Source organism: Pelodiscus sinensis, chromosome 2 (assembly GCF_052426305.1).
Source record: "Pelodiscus sinensis isolate ZL-2025 chromosome 2, ASM5242630v1, whole genome shotgun sequence".
In the NCBI taxonomy this organism is placed as follows: Eukaryota; Metazoa; Chordata; order Testudines; family Trionychidae; genus Pelodiscus; species Pelodiscus sinensis.
Window position 1 is genome coordinate 87,896,328 of NC_143053.1, and position 24,282 is coordinate 87,920,609.

General features: G+C 40.1%; 1 protein-coding gene across 13 annotated transcripts in view; it reads right to left on the minus strand.

Moving 5' to 3' along the window:
* The window catches only part of PIEZO2 (piezo type mechanosensitive ion channel component 2), a 422,273-nt gene that overhangs the window by 13,441 nt on the left and 384,550 nt on the right, over positions 1 to 24,282 (minus strand). For 9 of the 13 annotated variants that reach the window (XM_089776309.1, XM_089776310.1, XM_075920988.2 and 6 more), the window contains 12 exons: positions 23,734 to 23,901; positions 21,175 to 21,564; positions 19,052 to 19,310; positions 18,317 to 18,499; positions 16,838 to 17,090; positions 15,891 to 16,023; positions 15,265 to 15,412; positions 14,938 to 15,152; positions 12,633 to 12,791; positions 10,694 to 10,841; positions 3,083 to 3,271; positions 1,019 to 1,111 (listed from right to left, as the gene is read on the minus strand). In XM_089776309.1, the coding sequence (XP_089632435.1) occupies positions 1,019 to 1,111; positions 3,083 to 3,271; positions 10,694 to 10,841; positions 12,633 to 12,791; positions 14,938 to 15,152; positions 15,265 to 15,412; positions 15,891 to 16,023; positions 16,838 to 17,090; positions 18,317 to 18,499; positions 19,052 to 19,310; positions 21,175 to 21,564; positions 23,734 to 23,901 (2,338 nt within the window). The remainder of the gene's footprint in view (positions 1 to 1,018; positions 1,112 to 3,082; positions 3,272 to 10,693; positions 10,842 to 12,632; positions 12,792 to 14,937; positions 15,153 to 15,264; positions 15,413 to 15,890; positions 16,024 to 16,837; positions 17,091 to 18,316; positions 18,500 to 19,051; positions 19,311 to 21,174; positions 21,565 to 23,733; positions 23,902 to 24,282) is intronic. The other 4 variants (XM_089776311.1, XM_075920993.2, XM_014570678.3 and 1 more) reach the window with 1 other exon arrangement.

Here is a 24,282-nt window from a genome sequence, read left to right on the forward strand (position 1 = left end):
ACTTTAAGCAAGTTCACAGGGGCTTCTCACAGCACAAATGGCTGTCACTATATGCAATTCAGATGACAAATTCTATACTAGGTAGTTTACCAGACATTCCATTGGCCCACATGAAAACTTGAGGCTCTCTCAAAATGCAAGGCAGAATACAGGAGGACCAAGATACCACACAAATGGCCTGGTGTATCTTCCTTTGGCCTTGACCTTGTTTCCCCTTCTACTGTGGTTGAGGTGGGTCAGTGGGAGTCCAAATTCATGGATTTTATATTTCTATCCCAAGTCTCTTCTGCTTGTATAAGTAACACTTTTAGCAAAGGGAAAAGACGGAATTCTGCCTAGAGGAATAGGGCCTGCAGAATGTTGTTACCAAAGCAGAAGGTGGGTATGTGATAAGTATTTGGTCCAACTGCTGGAATATAACATGGCATTAGAATGACGCAAGATGCTTGTTTCAGGGGAAGGCTGGTTAATAGTGTTTATAGTTTTAGAAATTCTAATTACATGATGCAAAGAGTGTTTCACATCTTTGGAATCGATTCTTACTGGAAAACTGGCTACCACTCAGCCTTTCATTAAGGTCTGCTTTTCTCTTACCAAGGAAACCTAAAGCAGCTTGGCAGACTCTATTCACTAAAATGGTTACTGACAGTTGGGGTTTGTCGTAGGGAAGGTGTCCAGCCCTCCAGCCTCAGCCTCAGCTCCCAGTCACAGCTGAAAGGTGTACACTACAATTGTATAGCCCCACCGCCTGAGCCCAAGTCAGCTGACACAAGCCAGCTGTGGGTATTTTACTATAATGTAAACATACCTGTTAGGGTCTCACCCTTCAAGCTCTTATTCATGCGAGCAGTCTCTCTTTCAGACAAATTCAATTGAACTAATCATTTCAATAAGGCCAGCATTATTGAATCCTTATTGTCACCCAAAGGAAATTAAGCAATGACTTGGCTGATCAGGATACACAGGACATAGACACACAAATTCTTAAAAAGGAGGCAACACTCCACATTTTACTTACAGTATTACCCGAATATTCTTTTTGAAACGAATCAAACTCGGTTTGATTCAAATCCTTGAGCTGGTTCTGCTGAGCACTCATTGTAAAAATAGGCTGGAAAATAAAAGAACACATCCCTGATAAATGTACTTCATTCTCTTTCTGCATTAAAAATAAAACATTCTGTGAATTTCAGTCTAAAACTATGTCAGTCCTCAGCATCATAGGGAGAGATTCTGAGGGATGGGAGAAAAGCTCATGAATAAGATCTAAAAACTTTCAGAACCCCAAGCTCTAATTTCTTGACAAATTTTCTTAAATGATTCAGTTTTGTGGGAATATAAACCAACCCCAAATCAAGACATTTCACTACGTTTTGTTCCAAAATGGTCTTAATTTTAAGCATTACCACCAAAAAATATGTGGAAATTCCATCATTTGAGATTTCTTTCAGACAAAAAATCTATTTGTGTTGGTCTGAGTAAATGTCAAAGAGAACAAATGGAAGCTATTCTGTATATGCTATCACACTTCTTACAGCTGTCATTTTGGATTCACTCCTCAGAGAAGTGAATTCCCATGGCTGTTTGTGAATTTCTCAAGTTTTCACTTTGAAAATCATGTGTGTTCAATTCTATAAATGCTACAAGTACACCTTATCAGATTTTAATCTGGAAATAATTCTTTTAAAACTTCACAAAAGGCCATAGAAACTTGCTCATAGGAAAGGCAAAGCCAAATAGCCTGTCTGAACATTCCTCTCCCCATAATTTCTCCAGCTCCTATTAAAAAATTAAGGTTAAATTTTAATGTTTAAGCTTCTTAGGAGAAAATGTCCCATTTTCAAAGGTGATTTAAACCCAGATTTTTAAAAGTACTTTGGCACTGCTTTTCTTAGCATTGTAATACCTCTCTGATTTAGGAGCCGGGGGGGGGGGGAAGCAGGTTTGTAAAAGTATTTAGGCACCTAACTCTCAATGATTTCAATGGGAATTAGGTGTCTTAATTCCTTTAAAAAATGTGTCTCCAAGTCTCATTTTCAAAAGTGACCCAAGCATTTAGGTTTTGAAATTCCGCAGACTTTCCACAGAGATTCCACAGAGATAACTCAAGACCTCCTTCCAAGCTCCACTGCCAGCCAGGCCTGCTGATAGGCAGGCAGGGGGTGGGGGAGCCCACTGATTTAAAAAGTCCCTGGGTCCCCAGCAGCCAGTACCTCAGCAGTGGCAGCAGGTGGAGCCCTTTGAATCACTGCTGGAACCCTGCACAGTGCTCACCGAGCAGCCCTGAAGGCCTGGCTGGCAGAGGCTCGCCCCCTGGTCTGCTCTTTTTGGGGGCCCAGAGTCAGGACCCGTGAAGACTGCCCTCAGCCCTATTGCTAGCTGCACTCTTTCATTTTTCTGACTGGGACCTGAAGTTGGCTAGCCTGTACAAAAGTGGACCATTGTGAAAAAGATCATATAAATATGGTATGTTGAGTTTACGTTCTTTTCACTTTCCAGGGGTGTCATGCAAATTGGATCAACACTTGACATCAGGGGAGCTGACAAGATCGCTGGGCCTCTGGGCAATGTGTACGTGTGGGGGGTGGCTCTGTGCCCTGGGGCCCTCAGGTGGAAGGGGCAGGGCTGGGGCAGTCAGCTCCCAAAGCTGCCCAGACAGTGTGGTACTCAGAGCAGCTGGAGCATGTGGTGTGGAACTCCAGAACATGCCATGCAGTGCTCCAGCATCCCTTCTAAAGGGCCCTGGACTCCCACAAGCACTGTCACTATTGCGGCAGCAGCAGTGGCTGGAAACTTGGGCCCTTTAGAATTGCTGGGCTCTGGGGCAATTGTCCCCTTTCCTCCCCTCCCCATTGGTGGGCCTGCTTGATAGGGAATAAATGTTAAGTGATCTATAAGCTGGCTAGTGTAGACATAGCCTGTGTAGCCACTCTAAGTTGATGGGAGGGCTCTTCTAGGCTATTTTCCTGCCTAAGTCAGTTGATGTAGTTTCACCCAGTAACTCCAGTAAGCCGAAAGTAAGTAATAAATACAGTACAAAAAAAACACAGGACAATTTCCTTTTCTTTTTTTCATTGTTTACCTGGTAACCTCCTAGGGTGATTGTGATTGATACATCAAGAGGCTTGTTGGTAACACCTGCAACAGATTTGACTAAAGACATGAAGAGCAGAGGGAACCAGACAATACAAATCAGCAAGACAACAATCATGCCTCCCATTCCATACTTCACAACTTTCTTTTTCTTCTGGCCTCTTGGCTGGGGGTATCTCTGCAACAAAAATCAGTTACATGATAAATATACTGTGTGTTCATCAGCGGGACCGTTTTAATATGAACCCATGTATAGATAAATAACGACCTCTTTCTTGGCTTACAACAAACCCCAGTTCAGGACAAATTTTAAGAACATTTTTAGTCAAAATTGGGCTGGGATTGGATTGAAACTGGGTCGAGTTTCAGTAAACATGAGCGTGAGTATCAAGTGAATCTAGATCATTTTAGGGTATGGGTTGGAAACCATACAAAACTGTATGGAATTCTACATGTTCTCAAATGAGGTAACAGTAGACAGGTTCATTTGAATGTTCCGAAACAGCAGGCATGAAACCTTATGAACAGAACCATCGGGGGCTGACCGACTCTCTGGGCCCCTGAGTAAGGCAGGAAGGGGCGGAGCCTGGCTCTGTGCTTCTGGAAGGGGTGGAGCTGTGGGCAGAAGGAGCAGGGCTGGTGCTTGCCTTCCCCAGGCAGACCTCAGTGCTGCCCACAGCATGTCACACCTCCCACAGGCAGCCCTCAACACTACCCAGAGCATGCTGCCCCACACTGTCAGAGGGCCTAACCAAAACTAAAAAAAACCCCAATATTAGTTTAATTCCTTGCTAACTGAAGTCATCAACTTTCACCAAGCTGTACTTCAAATACTGTTTTTTAACTTCAGATATATTAAAAAATATCCTCTTGATTCTTAAACTCTCTGTTGGCTTGTCCCAGTCTGCTTCTCAGCCCACATCCCTTGTCTCTCATCTCCAATCCTATTCCAAACCCTGCCTAACATCAGGATCTTTACTCTTCCTTTCTATAATATATCCACTTTTGGAGAGAGAAACTTCTCTTCTGCAGCTCCTGGGGTTTAGAACAATCTTCTTGCATCTCTCCTCTTTTTCCCATCATGTCAGAACACACATCTCTTCCCCCCATCTATGATTCCTCTGCCTCTCTATTGCTGGCTTCATGTCTAATAGCTTTAATGGGTTCACCAGCCTGTACAATGCCTTTGCATCACTATAATTTATTCTGCATGCTTTCCTACAGGATTTCGTCGGTACAAGGTGGGGGAGGCAATAGCTTTTACTAGACCTACTTCTGTTGATGAAAGACACATATTTTTGAGCTTACAGAGCTCTTCTTCAGGTCTGGGAAAGGCGGAGTGTCACAGCTAACTAGAAGGTGGAATAGATTGTTTAGCAGATCCAGTTAACACATAGTCTAACCATTCAAGGTGAAGTGGCCAGTTAATGTCTTTGCAGTCACAGGACAGCAAAGAGGGGGTTGTGGGTTACAGATTATCCTGGAACCGGCACAGCTACAACAAGAGTGCAAACATTAACTCTGTGCAGCATTTCGAAATAAAATGTGTATGAAAAATGCCATTTACAAAATAAAGTTGCATTGAACACATACACTTGCCAGAAATCTGCCTTTCAGGAAATTGTTCTTTTACAACATGAATCCATAAAGCCCTAAGAGGATATTATATTTGTAATACAATTCTATATTTAAAACAAATCAGTTACATTTTAAAAGTATTGTGTCAAACCATTTGTCTCACGCTACAGGACACTGTTTTCATTAATATCGTATTGAGCTCTAAAGAGATATATCATTTATCTGTACAAGGCTATTTCAGGCACCTTTAACGCTATTACAGAGCAGCTCAGAGAGTTAGTAATAGCCAAAATACTCAGGGATATCAGAGAAAGAGAGAGAGAGAAAGAGAGAGAGAGAGATCTTAAATTATTCTCAGATATCATTAGTTATTTTGTTCTTAAACATACACATTTTTGATATATGCAAAATCCATCAGCAAACATGGCAATGTATGTCATTGGCACACACATCGTGATTTAGACCTGGAAACTTGTATATTCTCGCATTATTCCATAGCACATCATAGAATGTTACTATGATAGAAAAAACAACATGTAGAGCAAAATTGGAATTTGATTACTTCCTGTTCTATTAATTTTGAAAGCATGTGATGCAATTCAGTTCATGGTAAGAATGTAACTAGCATAAGTATCTAACTGCCAAGTTTGTGTGGATATAGTTAGTTTACTTGTAACAATGTGGCATACCTTGAAATTAAATACAGTTAAAGGTACGATTATAACTAAACTAGAAATACATCAGTGACACTCAAATGTATGGCCATTTTATTATTTTCTGAATGACTGGGTTATTTCCTATTCCTAAAATAACACTTAATTTCTTTTTAAAATTGGCAAAACAACCAAACATCTGGATGCTGTTTTTACAAAGGTAACACAGAATCCAGGATTCTTGATTTTTATGGAACTGAACCGTAACTCATTGAAACCAGCTGAGTCCAATTTTCTAAAAATGGCAGCAAAAAAGTCATTGAAGGAGAGGAGAGTAAGTGCTTGCTGTGAGATCCAGAAGAGGAGTATCCTGTGTGAATGGTGGAAAATGGATCTTTAAGTATGTGAAATAGGGGGTGGCTGCATTGACCTGCGTTTTAGGTTTGTGTGTGGTTTGAGATAGTATGGAGGAGGTGAGGTAAGGGTATATGAGGTTGCACTGGGCAAGGTGTGTGTGGGTCAGTAAAATGCAGTGAGTGTACGGTTGATGGTATGGAGGCATAAGATAATGGATGTATGGATATCTTTGGTGGGTGCGAGTGTGGAGTGAGGCAATCAGAAGGGAGTTGAGATAGTGTGATGGGATGGACTAGGTCCCAAAGCCCTCTGTTGAAGGCTTGTGGCCTTGCCAGACCCTGACCCAGCAAGCCATAGAGAAGTCCTCCAAGGCAAGGAGACTAGAATGTCTGCAGGAGGAAGTGGCCAATCAGGGACCAGGAAGGCCCTATAAAAGGAGCTAGAGAACCAGAGTTAGCTCAGTGCTGCTGGAGATCTCAAGGAGAGAAGATCATGGGTGAATGGCTGGCTGAGGAACTAGCAGCACCACAGAGAGCTCTGCGTGGGGAGCTATTGTGGACTATGATGAACTAGGGGCTGCCTGATCTAGGAGCAAGGAACTGTTTACAGGAGGAGAAGCCCAGGAGGCACCACTCTCTTCTCAGTGAGGAAAAAACTGAGACAAACAGAAGGATACTAGCAGAAGTCACTGGGACGGGCCCGTTAGATGTGTAACCTGGTAGAGGGTTGTATTTCATATAGGAGTGTGACGTGACCAGATGATTGAGTAGCCAAAAAGGGTTTTTAATGAGACAGTGCAGGCACATACACTTGATCAGATGGGGACTCTTGAGGGAGGTGAGTACCACCCCATTACGATATAGACAAAGCCCCTTACTGTGACAGTCAGGAGAAGAGACCTGAGTTTGGAGATAAGGACAGAGTAGAGTGATGAGAGAGGTGCAGTTATGTCACAAGCCAGGATCTTTTCAGAACTCCACTGCAGTCTAGTCTATCTCCCAGTAAAGCACAGATAAGTGAGATGAAGCAGTAGGAACCCCTGGTAAATGAGTATATTCATTCTCCCTTGCAATGTTTAAAAGGGAAGGGTGCCTATGCCATCCCCACATTATCACAGGCAGATACACAGGTATCTACTATTCATTATATTACTTGTATGAGACGAGGTAAAGGTACAACTATACAGAAGCAAAACTGGCATCTGCTCTTCATTCCTCGGTAGCCTAGGAAAAGGGAAGTTTGTTTATTTACAGAGGGATATCCCTTGTATCACCTAGCGAGATCTTGATAAACTTTTATGGTGATACTCTGCAAGCTCTGAAGGTTTCTAGGAAGAGTAGCTTTCTTTCTACCATGGCACTTTGCCAGACATTTAACTGGTATCATTGCAGTAAACTGACCAGGAGCATATGGGCAACATCAGGATGCCAGCAGAAGTGTGCTCTCTGGACCTGTTTTACTCTCAGAAGTAACATATCAAGAGAAAAAAATCACCACTGCCTTGGAAAACAAAGACAATATTCACTGCCCTATACTAGTACCTGTGAAAGCAGGCACCAGAATGTTATTGCTTCATGCAGGCAAAAATCTTAATGCCCTCCTCCTTCCCCATTTTGTTCTTGGTGGCCAAGTTCCCCAGGCTGAGGAAAGAGAGTAGTTCTTTACAGAGACACTCCAAAAATGAATTGTCAATAAACATGTCTGGTTAAAAAGTTTTATGGGAATAATGGATAAGTGTTTGGAAACTTAACTGTTACTTTCCATTGAGGATGTAAATCCAATTATACATTCACTTATTTTATGTGCAGCTGTTGACATTATGTCCTGAAGAGGTGTTTCCCTCATCCATACAACATCTGACCTCAAGGAGGGGAAAAAATAGGATGATATGTTTAACAGATTCTGAAAACCAGTGATGCATTAGAGTACAAACAAAGGATCTGGTGGGCCAACATGGCAGATTGCATTGAGAGGCAAAGAGAGGGCAGGAGAAAAAGGAAAAAGATCTAGGAACCTCAGCAAGAAAAGGAAGAGATGCATCCAGAAATTATGGGGCATCCCAGGCTGCAAACACAGATGTTGCAAACTGTGGTTGACCTTCATAACACTTAGCACCCTAGACAACTCCACAGTTGCAGCTCTCTGCATGCCACAACATTTTGCATGGAACCATGGGGCGCATTCCAACCTTTATCACTCCATGGTTTCGAACAGTTTTACATATGCTTACCTATTAGAGGTATAGATGGTGTATGTATAGCCAGAACGGACTGCATTTGTTGGCTGAAATGGATAGAAATGTTTGTTGCCTTCCTAAACTTAATGTTCTGTTCTACGTTTATACTGTACTATCCTTTTTATTTGCATTTTTCTCAGTAAATAAAATTGTGTTTTGAGAATAAAACTTTATTACTTCACCACACATAGTGCAGTGAGTATTAGCAGTACTTCAAGCACCATGAGACTCAGATTCAACAAAACACTCCATCAGATGAGCAAATATGTAGCAAGCAGCACACCAATTCATAACTTCAGTGAAAAACAGTAACAATTATAAATGCATAGCAAAGACAGAATAATATAATATATAATTAACACAGACAATGTTATGTTTTAAAATGTACACCAAGGACTACATACAATTTCTAAGAGTTCACAAACCTTCAGAGCCAGGATGAAGTTCAGCATAGGACATGGTTCTCAATCTGTGGTTTGCAGGCGATGTTTGAGATTTCCAAAGTGCACCTCCTTCAAAAATTTTTAGGGCTCAGCAAATGAAAGAAGATTGAAAACCACTGACATAGCACATTAACGTAGCTGACTATTAAAGTGTTCTAACAATTGGGATATATTTCTTGCTGAGATCCAATCTTGAGTAAACACCACCAGCATCCTTTCAGGTTATTAAAAGCACATTCCCTAGTTGTTCTGGACCTACTGAACTGGAAGTTGAATTTTTCACTGGTGCAGTCGAGGTGGCTTTTGTAGGTCTTCATGGGCCAGGGAAGTGAGGCATAGATACCATCTCCCAGGATCACTAGAGGCATTTCAATATTGCCCATGGTAATCTGCAGATCCGGAAGGAATGTCATGTTTGCAGCTTTCTGAAAATCTCTGTTTTCTTGAAGATGTGAGCATCATGTACCTTCATTGACCACTCCATACTGGTATCAGCAAAGCATCCTTGGTGATCCACCAATGTTTGCATAACCATAGAAAAGTAGTCCTTTCTGTTGATATACTGTGTGGCAACATTAGCCGGTGCAAAAACCGGGATATGCATGCCATCTATCATCTCACTGCAGTTTGGGAACCTCATTGCTGCATATCCATCCACTATGTCCTGCACATTGCCAGGAGTCATAGAGGGAAAGGGAGTCCTGCATAGAGGGAGATGGCTAATAGCTTTACACGACTGCATGACGAAAGCTTCTACTGTGGGTTTCCCATAGATCCATACCAATCTGGAGTTGCAAAACTTCCAGAGTTGTGACTGCCACTTGCTCCTCAACTGTCATTGCAGCTCTTATTCTGGTGTCTCTGCATTGGAGGTCTTGGTGTATCTCAGCACACTGGCTCAGGGATACGGACGTTCCCATCTAGAAGTTCTGTAGTCACAGTTTGTCATCCCAAACCTGCGTCATGATGCAATCCCACCAGTCAAGTGCTTGTTTCTCAAGCTCAGAAGCAGTACTCCATTGTCTGAAACTCCATGAATACCACAAGCAACCTTGATTTTTTTTGCTATGTTGCTTAGCAAGCTGGCATAAAAAATATTTGTGTCTCCCACTGTTGAAGTTCTTCCTGCGGCTCCAATAATACTTGACAATCACGTATCCTGTGTTTGCAACATTCACAAGACTAGCACAGAGCTCTTTGGAATGCTGGCTTCTCTCAGAAATAGCAGACACCAAACAGTGCCATGCAGGTTTGTAGATTTTAAGAGAGAGAGCAAGAATTATGGGATGTGAATGGCATTATGGAACAGAGAAAGTTGCATTCTGGAAACTTGACCCCTAGCTCCCAGAGATTCCTGGAGAAATTATTTCTATCCCACAGTACATTGTGAAAACTTCCCAGAAGGCAATGCACAAGATAGGGGCACATGGCACATTGAAATACTTACCTGCAGTGCACTGCTGCTTGAACTGACACAAATACCCTCAATGAATATGCACAGCACTAATGCAAGCAGCCAAATATACATGTGCATGAATGATACATGAATTGCAGAGGCAGCATTCCAACATAATTTGTAGTGTAGATATGGCCCAGTAGTGTGGCTATTCCTCCACCAACTCTGGATAACCTGAGATCATTTGTCTAGCATGTCTTATTCTTAAAACCACCTCAAAATCTGTGTCTACAATTGAGTATCTCTGTTTGCAGGCACAAATTACCATGATTTTATATAGAACTCATATGAATGAAAGGAAAATTAGGCACCAACAAGAAGTTAAATGCCAGAAAGCCATTTATTTTTTCATCTGCAGTCAGTGCACCCAGACAAAGGCACACAACTGCATGAATATTTTTTTTTGCACATGAAATGTGGCCTTCTGATATATTTTCAGGGGAGGCTGACAGAATTGCTGGCTTCCTGGGCAAAGTGTGTGTTTGTGGGAGCCTGGCTCTGTGCTCCCAGAGGGGCAGGACCTCAGGTAGAAGGGGCAGGGCGAGGGCAGCCAATCCTCAGTGTCACCCAGAGTGCAATGCGCCCCCTGCCTCCGCCAGCCCTCAGAGCTGCCCAGAACATGCCACATGGTGCTCTGGCTGCGATCAGAAGGGTCTGGGGTTCCGGCCATCTCCACTGCTGTGGTAGTGGCAGCTGGGAGCCCTGGGTTCTTTTCAGTCGTTTGGACCCGGGGCAACTGCTCCTTTTGTACCTCCATCGGCAGGCTTGTGTATTTTTTTTTATTTAGAAATTTACATATTGGCAGCTTTTGTTCATTATTGCCACAATTAACTTTGGGTTTAATCAAAAGCTTAAATCCCTTGCCTGGCATTCTTACCTTTTCCGACTCTCGCCAACACTTCAGGATAAATATATGAGCATAAATATCCTCAACACAGATCCAGCTGGAAAGGCTCAAAGTGGTATCAGTCCAAACCCAGTCCATCACAGCTCTTAACTCAGTCAAAAATGGAACCAGGCGGAACCTAGAAGGAGAGAGAGTATAGTAGAGGAACAATTTTACATACAGACAACTTTTAGTGTGTCTTAGTGTCTTACACCATGTGTGGGAAAATTACACACATGCTAAAACTTAATGGAGGTGGTTGTGTCTCAGGAATAGAAAACACAAGCGTGCAAACAATTGCACTTAGTCATTTTCTGGGCTTCCTTGGGTACTGATGTTTATGATATTTGAATGATCCCGCAGAGAAGTAAAAAATGCACTTATGCCACTTGTGAGCATTCACGGATATAATGGCAGTGCACAGATGCAATTTTTAAAATAGATTCTCTCATGTGTCAAAGCCTCTTTCTTTCTGCCTGCTCTATCTCCTAAACCGGGAGAGGAATATAAGAAGTGAATATAAGACTAGATTGCAGTTCCCCTAGAAGAAAATTCTCTGCTGGACATTTGCTTTCTGGTGCTTTTGCACTACCAAACTGGTGCAGGCTGTCACCATGTAGAGAACCTGGCCTTATGACATGACTGCAGGATCAAACAGGAGAAGCTAGCCTGTGAATATGCCAAATAGCTTTTGCACAATCTGAATACTTTCTGAGGTTCTAAAATTGTTTGGTTACCTTTTCAAAATATTTTAATTAAACTGATTTATTTAATATTTACCCACCTTACCACTTTCTTCTTCCTAGTCCCAGTCAAACCAGAAACACTGCTATAGCGTGTTCATATTTCTGTGATTTTTCTAGCTGGACTGTAACCAGGACATACTAATAATCTTGGAATAAAGCCTGGATTATTAGAACAAAGGCATTTTGATAAATCTGATTATGCTGTGAACTGTCTAGCTGGCAAGCACAGAACCCCAAGACTTTTCAGACACACAGTCATTATTAATAAGTAGCATTAGTGGTAAACAAAGTATAAAAGACAACCAAAATATAACCAAAACTTATACAAGTTTAAATTTGAATCTCTCCAAAATGAAAGTTCTTCTTTAATAGGCTCAAGTTTGTATGTAGCCTTAAAATGCATGATTCATCTCACCATATTTTTTATATTTAAAAAATTATCACTAGTTTTACATAAAAATAATATGTGACCCATGTTATAGCTCACAGTCTATATGTGATAGTAATATTTATGCGCTGCATAGAGAGTATCGTGTACTTTTATTTTCTCACCTGAGCTCTGCCCACTGACCCATTTCTTGAAGGATAACTAGTAATATTTCAAGTCTCTGATTGGGTTGAGATACACTATTGTTAAAAAAAAGAACCTTTCTACTACAACAAATATTTCCTTACCACTTCCACATGTAATTTCTCACTCAAGACTCTTGGTGTGATGTGCGACTCCAGTAATAGGTTTAAGGTGAGACATTTTACTGCTTTTCAAGGTTAGAAAGAGCATTTTAAACTGTCAGAAAAGTGGAGAGTCCAAAATTTCTAATTTCCACTTGCTTCTGGTCCTGGAAGGTCCAGAGACACAGGACAATGTTTTTATGTAAACTATGTAAGGTAATTGTTGGAATTTCTAAAAATAAATGAGATTTTTTTCTCTCTCTTTAGAAGTCTGTATAGTTTGGATCATGACAAGGAAGTCTCATGGATCTGAAAGGCTGATAATGTTTCTAAAACTTTTATTTGTCTTTAATATGTGCAGTATATATTGTAGTGTTATGATGATATGCTATGCAATAAAGGTTTTATTGTCATTTGTTTGCAATCACCTTCAGAACAAAGTCATGAATAATGAGGTCTTCTGAGAGACTACGTATGCATGGATGGATGAGACACAGTGGGAAAACACTTACCCTTGAAATAAGAAGAGATTTACATAGTTGTAACTTTTTGTGAGGAAGTTGCCAAGAACACGGGTTGGGTAACCACAACGTATCTGATATGCTGATAAACCAAAATAAACACATTTGACAAAATACCAGAGCTGGGCAACTGTGTTTTGGCTAAATTTCCTGCAATGCAAAGGTAAGAAAGAAATGGATGAGCTTTGTAATTATGTTCTACAAAATTTAATCCAAAAATGCTCTGCTTCTCATTTTTGAAAACATGAAATTAGTTCTTGGTTTCAGATGCCTCTATGACCATCACCCAACTCAAGAGAAAAACTACACCAGAAAGCGTAGCTATTTAGTAACAAAGATCTATATTGGGGTAGGGAATATTTTTTGCCTTGGGGGCTGCTGCCTCACAGAAAAGTCAGTCAGGGGCTGCACATAAATGAGAAGACAAAAAAAAAAAAACAAAAAAACCCCAAACACCTCCTCACTTACGTGGTCCCTGACTGGGAAAGAGAAAGACACTCCCCACATTCTGCTCCTACACCGGAGCCTAGGTGGGCCCAGGCTAGTAGATTTTGTGTGCTCCAGTACCACAGTAGGCGCAGACTCCCCAGTGCTGGGAGTGGGGGGAGCCCTGGGCCTCGGGGGCTGTATCTAGGCCAACTGAGGCCAACATCTGACCCCCGGGCCTGAGGTTTCCCACCCCTGCTCTGTATAATTGATCTAAATCCTGACTCGCGTTAGCAGGACTGTAAGCAACACAATAGCACTATACAGTTGTTTCAACTGCTGTTCATTGCTCCAAATCAATCTGTGGCAGACCCAGTGTGCTAATGGAGGGTGAAGGGAACCCACATCCATTCCTGGAGCAGCTAGATGTGAAGCTGCAGCAGGATGGTCACGGTACACATGCAAATGAGCTACTCACCCTTCCACAAGCAACACTGTGGATTCTGGTCTTGCCTCTCTCCCAATGGGGCCTGCAGCTATTACTATACCTCTTGTGATAAGAGTCAGAGAGGGGGACCAGGATCCCTCGACTGTGTGGGAGTCAATGAAGATTGAGCTCCATCCATTTCTCAGCTACCAGGGATGCTGATGTAGCCCACGTAAACTGTTCAGTCAATTGGACAGGAGCAGCTTAGGTGAGCATCTCAAAAGTGGAGCAGTCTCTCTTGGAATGTGCTTAAGCATAATGGCAGCTCAGCAGCATGCTGTGAATGCCTCACCCAGGACAGTGTTTGGATGATTCAGTCATTTGAATACATTGTTCAGAAAACTATTGTAGATAAGGAACTTTTATGGGTTTACAGAAAACAGTGTGATTTAAATTTGACCTTGGCAGGTTTCAAATGAAGATTCAAGATCAGTATTATGAGATACATATTTCTTAAAGGCAGGGAAAGTTCAAGAGGGATTTTGTTGCCTTTTAAGTAATGAATTAAACTAACAATCCCAAACTTTTCTTTTCTCTTCCTCTTCAATGCCTGGTAACTTCTAAGGTAGGAGGTCATTGGGAGAATAGCAGTGTTAGTCCAGCATGGATGTAATTACTATTGCACTCGGAAAAATATAATAAATACATTCAAGAGCATTTTTTAAGCAAGAGGGAGGATTTTTATCTTTTCTAATTGATTTGTTTGAATTCTTCACATATAATAAACCATTTCCCCCCTCAGTAAACTATTCCATCATCATTTGCAAGATACAATGCAATTCTCTTGGAATTTAAAGTTTGCACTTTTTCATTTGGACACATTATGACCGAATATGCAATAGCTGTCCGTTATGTGTAAAAAGAATGTGTATTTAATGTTGGGTGTGTATGTGGAAAAAAAGAGCTATTGCAGAAAATGGGAGGTTATTAGGAAGCATTCATTAAAGCAGGGATGGCCTAAGTTTGTATAACATCAGCTCTTACTACCTTAAACTCAGCACTGAACTTAGAAATCTGTGTCCAGATCTTCATGATAAATTAACTACAAAATTATTGCTCTAAAGGCAGTTCTAAATCAGTTTGTTTTCATATAGTTCAAACTTTTCCCATTCAAGCAGTTCCATATTTGCAGTACAGGCAGTCCCTGACTTAGCGGATCCGACTTATGTCGGATCCGCACTTACGAACGGGGCTTTTCCCGCCCCGGAGCTCATGGGCGGCGGGTCGCCACCCGTGTCCTCCGGGGCGAGAAAAGCTTCTTCCGGTCTCCCTGGTCTGCTGGGGGGGTCCAGCAAAGCTGTGTAATGCACCGAAATTAAATTAGGAATAAATTTGAAAAATGATGTTATTCCACTCTTATTGCTTTATTTTTAATGGGTTTACCTTTCAGTCACTCCAGGTAAGATAAAGAACATCCAAAAGTGTATCCCAAAAACAAGAATAACCTGGAAGATAACTTTTCCCATGACAGTCTTTCTGAGGTACAGTGCTCGGTCTACAACCATGGTCCCAAATTGAATGAGTACCATCACTAAGAATGCCTCTGGTACCTGGTCCTCTGATAATGAAGAGGTGATATCGGCTGCAGCAGAATGTTTCTAGGAAGGAAAACATTACAATAACTTCAGGATAATAAATTCCACCTGACATTTCATAATTATGGCCAAGATTCTGAAAGAGGATTTAGAGAACAGGATTCTTTTAACATACCCCAAAAGCCCAAAACCCAAACACAATGATGATGAAGTCCACAGTATCTGCGAGGAACATCAGCACATAAACATCAGTCACAGCACTGTATTCTGGGTGAATGAGATTGTAGAAAAACTGTCTGATGGGCACATATATTTGAAGAGTCCTGAAACAACATACACCACAATCTGATTTAAGACAAGTACTGTACCTTGAATTCAAGTTCCTAGATTTACTTGAAAAGAAGGGGCTGATATTATTAATTTGCTTAGTTATAGACTTCACTTTTGGGGTCCATGGTGCTTTACAGAAACCAGTTATTACCTGTTGTGTTGGCCTTTTTTGTAATATTCTGCAATCATTTGCCCACTAAGAAATTCGCTTAGTTCACCAATTCACTTACACAGGACAACTAGCCTTCAAATGGACTTTGAGTACCACTGTTGTCTTGTTTAGTGTGAATTGGTGACCTAGAGTGAAAGCATCTGTTTTTATCATCAATCTACTGAATCATTTAGTCCTCTGATACATTTCTACTTTTATGACTTATGCTATTTTTAGTTAAAAGTTATTTTAGTTCCTTAAAAAAGTTATTTCACTATAATTCTATATTTTCCCTCCTCCCCCCGAGAAAAGCTGCTCACTTTTTAATTGTAAATGCCTTTGCTTTGATCATTTGTTCTCGAAACTTTTCCATAAGCAGCTCTTTTCTAGATTTTTGCTTGATGCTTAATACACTGCTTCCTTTCTGACTGCTGTTTCGTGTACTGGTGCTCCCTGGGAATGAGCATGAGGGAAGAAAAGAGAAAGAAGCATTCAGTTAAAATCAAAATTTAGATAAAATAGAGAGAATAAAATCACAGTGCATAAGCCATGTAAATAAGTTGCACATTTAAGTTTTTTTTTTAATGAAGTCTTATGCTTTTTAAATATATACATATTTAATAAAGTCTTAAATGTTTGATACAGACTTGACAACAGGTGGAATCAAACCTTGACCTAATATGACTACAAAAAACGAAGCGGTTGATACCTAAACTAATATGTGACTGGCCTGCTTCAGTTGCCAATATGGTAAATATTTTTGTATCAATATAGCTCTAAACTATAATAAAGTCTTCCTGTTCAGGAGATAGGGAAGGTAGTCTGATCCAATGTAAAAAAACCAATACTGTTCTCATTTCAGGTATCATATAAAGTCAGATGTTAAAGAAAAGTAGTAGTAGTAGTTCACTATGAATTCCAGCTAACTAGAGACAGCGTTGAGCCATAAAGTTTGGATCTGGACCTTCCCACAGACTTGGAATGTTTAGTTCCAACAATTACAGGGAAAGCACTGGGTGTAGAGCTTGGATATGGAGCTTGATCAGAACTTCATCCAAGATGAGACTAGTTCACATGTTGGTGTTGGGCTGGGCCCATCTGTGTAGGTGTCCAATATTTTGACTCACATATTTCCTAGACTTAAAGTAGCAGTTGTGTTAAGTATTTTCTGAGCTCTCCACAGACATACACCCAAGGTCTCACTAGAATCATCTAATCAGAACTGAGAAAGTGTTTTGCAAGGCTCTAGTAGTACTCTAACACATACCTCTTTTTGACCTTTGTGAGGAGAAGCTGGATCTGTGTGAAAGTTGGGATCCACTGCTGGAACTTTTCCTCCTGATAGCAGTCTGCTGTTCTGGGAAGTGGACGTGTATGGACTCCACAGAAGCTGCAAGGTTCACTGACTTTAAAGAGTCAGCAGAATCTCTCCTGCCTCCCGTCAGTGAGAGCTCATCACCATATTCCTCTTTACTACTGCAACTTTCACCTTCATCATCTTCATCCCATAATCCATGGCACTAACATAGAAAAGAGGGAAAGCATGTCAATCTTGAATTTCAGTTAGGGTAATATTTGTTGTGCTGCAAAACAGACTAGTTACGACTATCTTCTTTCTACTCTTATGTTTATAAGCCTCAGATCCCCTTTTTTGTTTGAAGTCATCAAAGTTTACATGGTTAAATGGATATAATAAATCTTTGAAAGTTACATAGCAATCAGTATGTTTTCTGGGACACTAACAAGGTAAAAGGAGGCTCCTATATAGCAAGCTGATGTCCATTTTGGGGGGTGGGGGTGGGGGAAGGAATCTACTCAGAGACATTATAGTTGTAATTAGTACCAGTTTGGAATTCTACAACATATTACATATAGGGCAGTACTTTCCTTATGTTTCTGAGAAAAAAATTATGGATGAAACCACAGCACATATTGATAAAATCAGAGATTTCATCAAAATATACACCTTCCATGATATTTTCCTTGGGTCACTTCAACCCTCTCTCTTAATTCTCTTCTTCATTTTCATGCCATTTCCAGAAGAAAAATGATCAATTGTCCATCCATACTAATGTCATTTAAGCATTTCAGTATGAAAGAAAACAATAATGCCTGAATACAAAAAGACATGTGCTGAAGTCAAATCTCAGGTGTCATGTCTAGTGTTCAGATGTAAGAGTTCTAGTTGCTTGGTTTTAGACAATTAAAGTTTGACTGTATTCATAAATTAAAAAATTCTAAAGGACTAATATATGTATCACTCATTGCTATGCACATAACAAATATAAGGAATAGCCACTTTGCCTACATGCTTGCTGCATAATCAGCAATGAGATCTTTAGGCTTTTAAGGACAGTTTCAAGGCCAAACATTTCCTTAGAAAATGGAATTTCACAAATTAAATAGCACATATATTTTAAAATAAAGTAGCTGAAGTAAAACAGTTAAGGTAATGTTAACAACTCTAAGTAAACCTGAAAAAACATTGGTTAACGAAGGACAGAAAGGAGAAAGGCCCTGCAGAGTGATACCAGAAGATTTCTACTCTATTCCTAGTTCTGCCACATATCTTGTATGATACTGGGCAAATCACACACACTCTGTTCTTCACTATCCCTATCTTTATAATGGGCACAATAACATTTTATCTAGTTCTGTGAAGAGAAATTCATTGTGCTAGGAGTCACAGGAATTACTATAAAATTAAATATAACAAAGATATGCCTTTTATCTCCATTTACAGTACCTTTAAAATGGATCGATGGAAGAACAAAGCAAGGAGCTGAACAAGGTCATAGTGCACATAACCCTCTTTCTTTTCAATACCAATAATATTGGGCGGATGGTAGGGTTTATCTTTGGTGTAATCCACATGTTTATTCCAGGGGAAGAAGCCAAACTGGAAGAAGTACTTGATAACAATGGTAACCTGCACAGAAACATAATGTGTCAAGAACAATTATCCAAATACTTTTCAACTGACAGAACAAGAAGCCTCATGTCTGTAAAATTAAGTACCATGTAACTATTTCATGGTTTTAAAAACTTAGATTAATTAGGTGCTTTTATGGTTTTGTAAGAATAAATTGTGTTTTCATATACTCCAGTTAGAGGGGTTACCATGAAAACAAATCCATGTTTACCAGCAGGTGGCATATGAGATTATCACAGGTATCTTCCTATAAATACAGGCAGTAACTGTAGTATCTTCTGTAGCACTTAATGGTAGCTGATAAAAGGTATTGGCTTTTTATAATTAGAAGGAAGTCAGCCAACTGCAACACAGAACAATCAAACAATAGGCTCTCACATATCACACCCATGGGCGTTATTTTATAATGCCCAAAGGAGAGAGGTATAATCACAGAGAAAAGAGCCTATTCCTGCCTTGCGTGTCTTATTAGTCACGTTCAGTTGCATACAATAATGTTAACTCTTCCCAATACAATTGGCAAAGAAGGTTGTAGGAGAAATGGCATACCTCAGTGTAGACAATGGCTGTCATCCAGAAGCGTTTGCTAGGCCTGGGGACAGACAGCATGGCCCAAAGAAATATAAGGATGGGAAGCACAAGGGTAATCATGGAGGCAGAGATCATGTGATTGAGGATAATCACAAAATAACACACCATTTCTGACCGGGCCACCAGTGTATTGTACAGAGCATAAACGAGAAGCAATACTCGAGGCTGGCCAATGTAGAATTTCTCCGATTCCTCCAGCTCTTCATCATGAAACATCCTGTGAGAAAAAGAGTTCCACAAATGACATCAACATGAAATTCATGAGAGCTGATTTTTAACATTACTGTTTTCTCCATTGTAATGGTTCCAGATTTTGTTGGAGCATCTGTAAACATGAACAGAATTTGGTATTCTAAACAAATATATGTAATATGCTCTGGTGCTAAATTAATTCATGTGACATTAAATCACAATGACAATTCCAAGTAAACCATTTGCCAGTGCTAGTTTGGTATTTAATACATGAAAACTATCAGCTTGCCTATAAATACCCTCTCTTTGGACCCAATCAGCAAATCACAATCTGCTAGTGAGATATTGGATCCGATTCTGGTCTATGTATACCAGAAATCAGAAATAATTCTATTAAAAGTCAGTATATACTGGCCAACAGATGTGCATTGTCTTTTTTTGACTGGTAGGATAAATCCACCCATTAATCAGAAAACAAAACACGTTGACTTAAAAAACTTAACAAAATTATGGCAAGTGTAAAATTATTACATGAACTCACACATTTTTATCTCTCTGCTTTTCATAAATGTCATTTATTTATTATTATTTGTATTACTGTGGCGCCTGGGAGCTCTAGCCATGTGCCAGCACACCACTGCACTACGCAATACACAATCACAGCGTTCAAAGAGCTTTTTTGTCTTGTAAACAATTTGAATATTCCAGCCTACAGACAAATTTAGCTGAATATCTGAAAAATAAAGGGATATGTAGGCGTAAAAGAAAAAGGACTTGAATTGCCCTGGTCGTATGCTGCCTTTCTGTCTAGTTCTAACAGAGCTGATTGGTTTATTTCTGGGACTTGAGATTCTTCCTCACCCTTATGCAAGTGTGGTAAAGGAATAATGGCTGGAGTAATTATCCCTGTGGTAATTGTGCTCCTGGCATGTCCTTGCAGCCTCAGAGAAAGGCAGAGCAGGGGGTCTGCACATGCTGTCCTTGCCAGCAGACAGCACTCCTGCAGCTCCTATTCATCAGTAACTGAGAACTGTGACCATTAGAAGCTGTGGGGTTGGGGCGTGTAGATGAGAGGCAGCAAAAACACTTTTCCCATGTGCTATGACTCACATAGGGGCTAGGCAGAATTTCTGTGTCTACAATCTAGGGAGAACAGGGAAAGTTCCTTCCTTACTGTCCTTCATGAGAATGATATCATAGAGGAAGATGAGAAAGAAGAGCAGCGCCTGTCTCCAAGCACCGGCCATTAGAATTTGTTGGCCACATGCTGAGGAGAGGAGTATGCTGCACCCCACAAAGGAATGGAGCAGCTTCTGTGCTCCCTCCCTGCATACCAGAGAGCTCCTACAAGGGTAAAAAAGAAATCATCTCCATCAATGCTCAGAACATTTTAAGCTTCCTCTATGACAGTTAAAACAAAAATCAAAAAGAAAAAATTATATCCAGCTACAGTGGGAACAACTGTTGTGAAGAGCTGCCTTTCCCCAAGAGCAGCAACTAGAACAATGACAAAAGAAAACCCCTTCCAAGAGGAATGGGGTCAGTTTTAGAAAGGCTCCCAAACCCAGGACAATGAGAACAATTTCAATTGCAAAAAATCTAGTGGAAATCGGGGCAATTAACTAAACGTGTGTTGAGGGAGAAGCAGGGTTTTTTCCCCCTCATGCACAAGGGATAATTTTAGAAGAAAGGGTCTTTCCCAAATATAGTTAAAACAATTTTAAACAGCTCCACTCTCAACAATTAAAACCAACTTTTGTGAGGAAAAATCCTCACTAATAAAGGTTAAGATAGTTTAAGGGGGGGATCTCCCTCAGTAGTAGTTAGAGAGAAAGACCTCCCAGAACAGGAATTGCAGTAGTTAGGAAAACTTCTCTACCATTTCTTACTTGTTTAGGAGCAGCTCACTGGCAGTCAGGTCATGGGTCAATGGAGGGAGAAGAGTATCATTGAGCTTGTCGATTCGACTGTCATCCGGGCTCACCATCATGAGGCTCTTGCCAGCAGAGTCATCTTGGGAACTGAAGGAAAGACGCTCAAAGCTGACAGCTTTGCTGTAGGAAGGTGGGACTTCAGCATTGCCATCCACAGCAGAGTATGATGGCATGTCAGTATCAGGTGTGTACACAGCATCTTCTGAATCCAAGCCATAATCTTCCGCCTCATCATCTCGTCTTGATGTAGAATCTGGCTCCTCTTCTTCATGCTCTCCTTCTACTTCTTCAATGGTTTCTGTTGTCCCCTGTCGTGAATATAGCAGGGTGACCTGAGTAGGTTCACTGTCAGGAACAGAAGGAAGAAAAACATTTCTTTCTTATCATAGTTCCTCAGAAAACTTTGCTAACTCTGTTTTGAGATTGAAATTCTGGCAAGCCCCCACTCTGCTCTCGAACTTTGAAAATGCACTGAAGTTAGCAGAAAATGTACCACTGTCACCTTTTCCTTACACATCCAAAACACTCTGATCCATTTGCGTGCTGACTGATTGCTTGTTGAGCTTGCAGTGATTCAATACAGTTGCAAGCCAGACAGGACAAATTAATGCTGACAAAGAAGGAATCTGAGAACAAACAAATTCTAAACACAATCAGAGCATATTTTTACATTTATTTCAAGAGTTCTGCATGATGCTACAGTATTATGTAGGAATGCATATACATCATTGTAAATGAGATATTTCTAACAATCATAGCTTTGTCATTTCAAAATTGCAGCTTGCAAGCAAAATTAATTTAGACACACATAATCCATACCTTCACATTTCATGCTCTATCTACATGAAAGGATAGGCCAACTGCACGCACGGAGTAGTGCCATCCAGAGTAAATAACTGTTTGGGTAGCAGGGTATTATATATTATGGTATCTTACCTTTAGATCACTCTATATTCTTCTTTTTCTTCACTTCTTTAGCTTCCCTGCCTCCTTCCTCTTCTATGTTTATTTTCTTTCTTTTCACATTGTTCTTATTCAGTGTTATCTGCTCATGTCCCTCTCTGTTTGACTAAACCTTTGTCTGCTTTAGGTGTTTTTCATCACTCCCACAGTCATGTGTTTGCTTCTCACTGCATCAACTTCTCAGCTGATGCAAATTTGTGCAGCTGCATTGACCTAACTGAGAATCTAGTCATCCCCCTTCAGCTACTTTCCTGTTCTTGCTTTGCTTTTTGCCTTCTTTTGGTTAAACCCCACTCTTCCCCTATTCCTTAGGTTTTTTTCCTCTTTCTTTTGTTAAGTCACTTCCCAGCTCCAACAATCAGATAAAAAAGGATTAAGATGGGTTTCACACACATCACATCCTTTTTACAGCTCGCCAAAGAGACATGGGTTGAAATACTTGCCATGTTGATGGTAATGATAGAGCTCTCTGACTTTTCTAGGATTTTTACCCAATATATATAAAATAAACTTGCTATTGTAAAAATTGGTTGACAGTACCACCTCCTGCCAAAATTTAATATAGATTTCTATGCTTCCCTTTGAAGCCATTTTTAAACTTACTGTAGATATGTTAGGTCACCTTTTGACTTCTAGTGAGAGCTTTCAAAAATAAACTGTGATGGTAGCTGTGGCCTGAATGTTCAGTTTAATGATTCTTAATAGTAATAATTCATTTGAAGATGATTATGAATCAGAATATAAAATGCTAAGTTTCAATATAAATCAACACCAATAAGTTGGTAAAACAGTGTGTAATATGGAAGAAGAATGATCTACTATGCCATTGATTTTATTTTTGAAATTATATTTGAAACATTGCTTTTATATCCTGAAGCCACATAGAAACAAACAATTTCAGTTTTGAGATGCAAAACTGAACGAACAGCTCTGGAACAGTTCTATACATGTTCTTGCTTTCACTATATTGCTCACTGTGTTTCTTAAAAATTTCCCCTGTCTTCACCGCAAAAATTCAGTCTGTAAATCAGTGAGAATTCAAAATATATTTAACAATTCTTTCTTATGAAGAGAGTAACTAAGGACACTGGGCAAAATGTTCATAATCAGGTGCCTAAAATTAGATTCCTAAATCCAAGTACAGTATTTAGGTACTTGATTATTTGAAGTGCTAAGCCTCCATAAAGTTCACTGAAATTAATGGGAGCCACTGAAGGCTCAGCACCTTTGATTTGAAAATCAGGCCCTTTTTATTTAGGTTCCTATATATGGATGTAGGGGCTAACTTTCAGAGGTCAAAGTTATGGATCAAGTTATAATGAATAAAAGAATAGTGAGTGGGCTTTTATTTTTTTAAAAAAAGAACAACAACAAAGAAGTGGTTTATGATACTGTCTGGTACCTCAAAAGTCTTGTCACACATACACAAGGGAATAAAGCTTCCAATAAGCATGCAAATTGTTTTAAACACAGACATCTGCACACATATAGAATGCCACATGTAGAATGGCCAGGGTAAATGAGTGAACGAAGCATGCATGAGTTAAGCACCTTGACACTATACTGCCACTGTCAGCTGATGAGGAGGACATATCCATGCTGTACATTTTACGAAGCCTAGGTCGAGCGCGCTCACTTGTTTTAGGAACAGTGTCTGGTCCATCTAAATCATCAAGGGTTGACTGCCTTGAGAACAGCATGGTTGCTTCAGTGTAGCAGCTAGCAGCGCAAACAGTTATAAAGACAATGTTAAATACCGATGACATTACTTTATACATAGTTCAAGTAATGAATGTGCTCGCCATGCAACAAAACACAGACACAAAGAGAAAAGGTTCAGAGAGAAGATAAGGACCTGATTAAAGTCACCACAATACCAAGTTCTTATGTACTTCTTGTTTGTTACTGTAAAAATATAGAAGCTATAATTACTAGTCATAAAATGTAACCACTACTCACATAGCTATGGGAATCAATAGTGTTTCACAGTTCCCATAGTTCCTAGTGATAACAACTTTGTACAAGTGAGAGTTTTTACTTTTTTTTCTACTTTGAACGGAAATCCCTCAAATTCAAACAAAAGATTTTAGAAGCTGATGT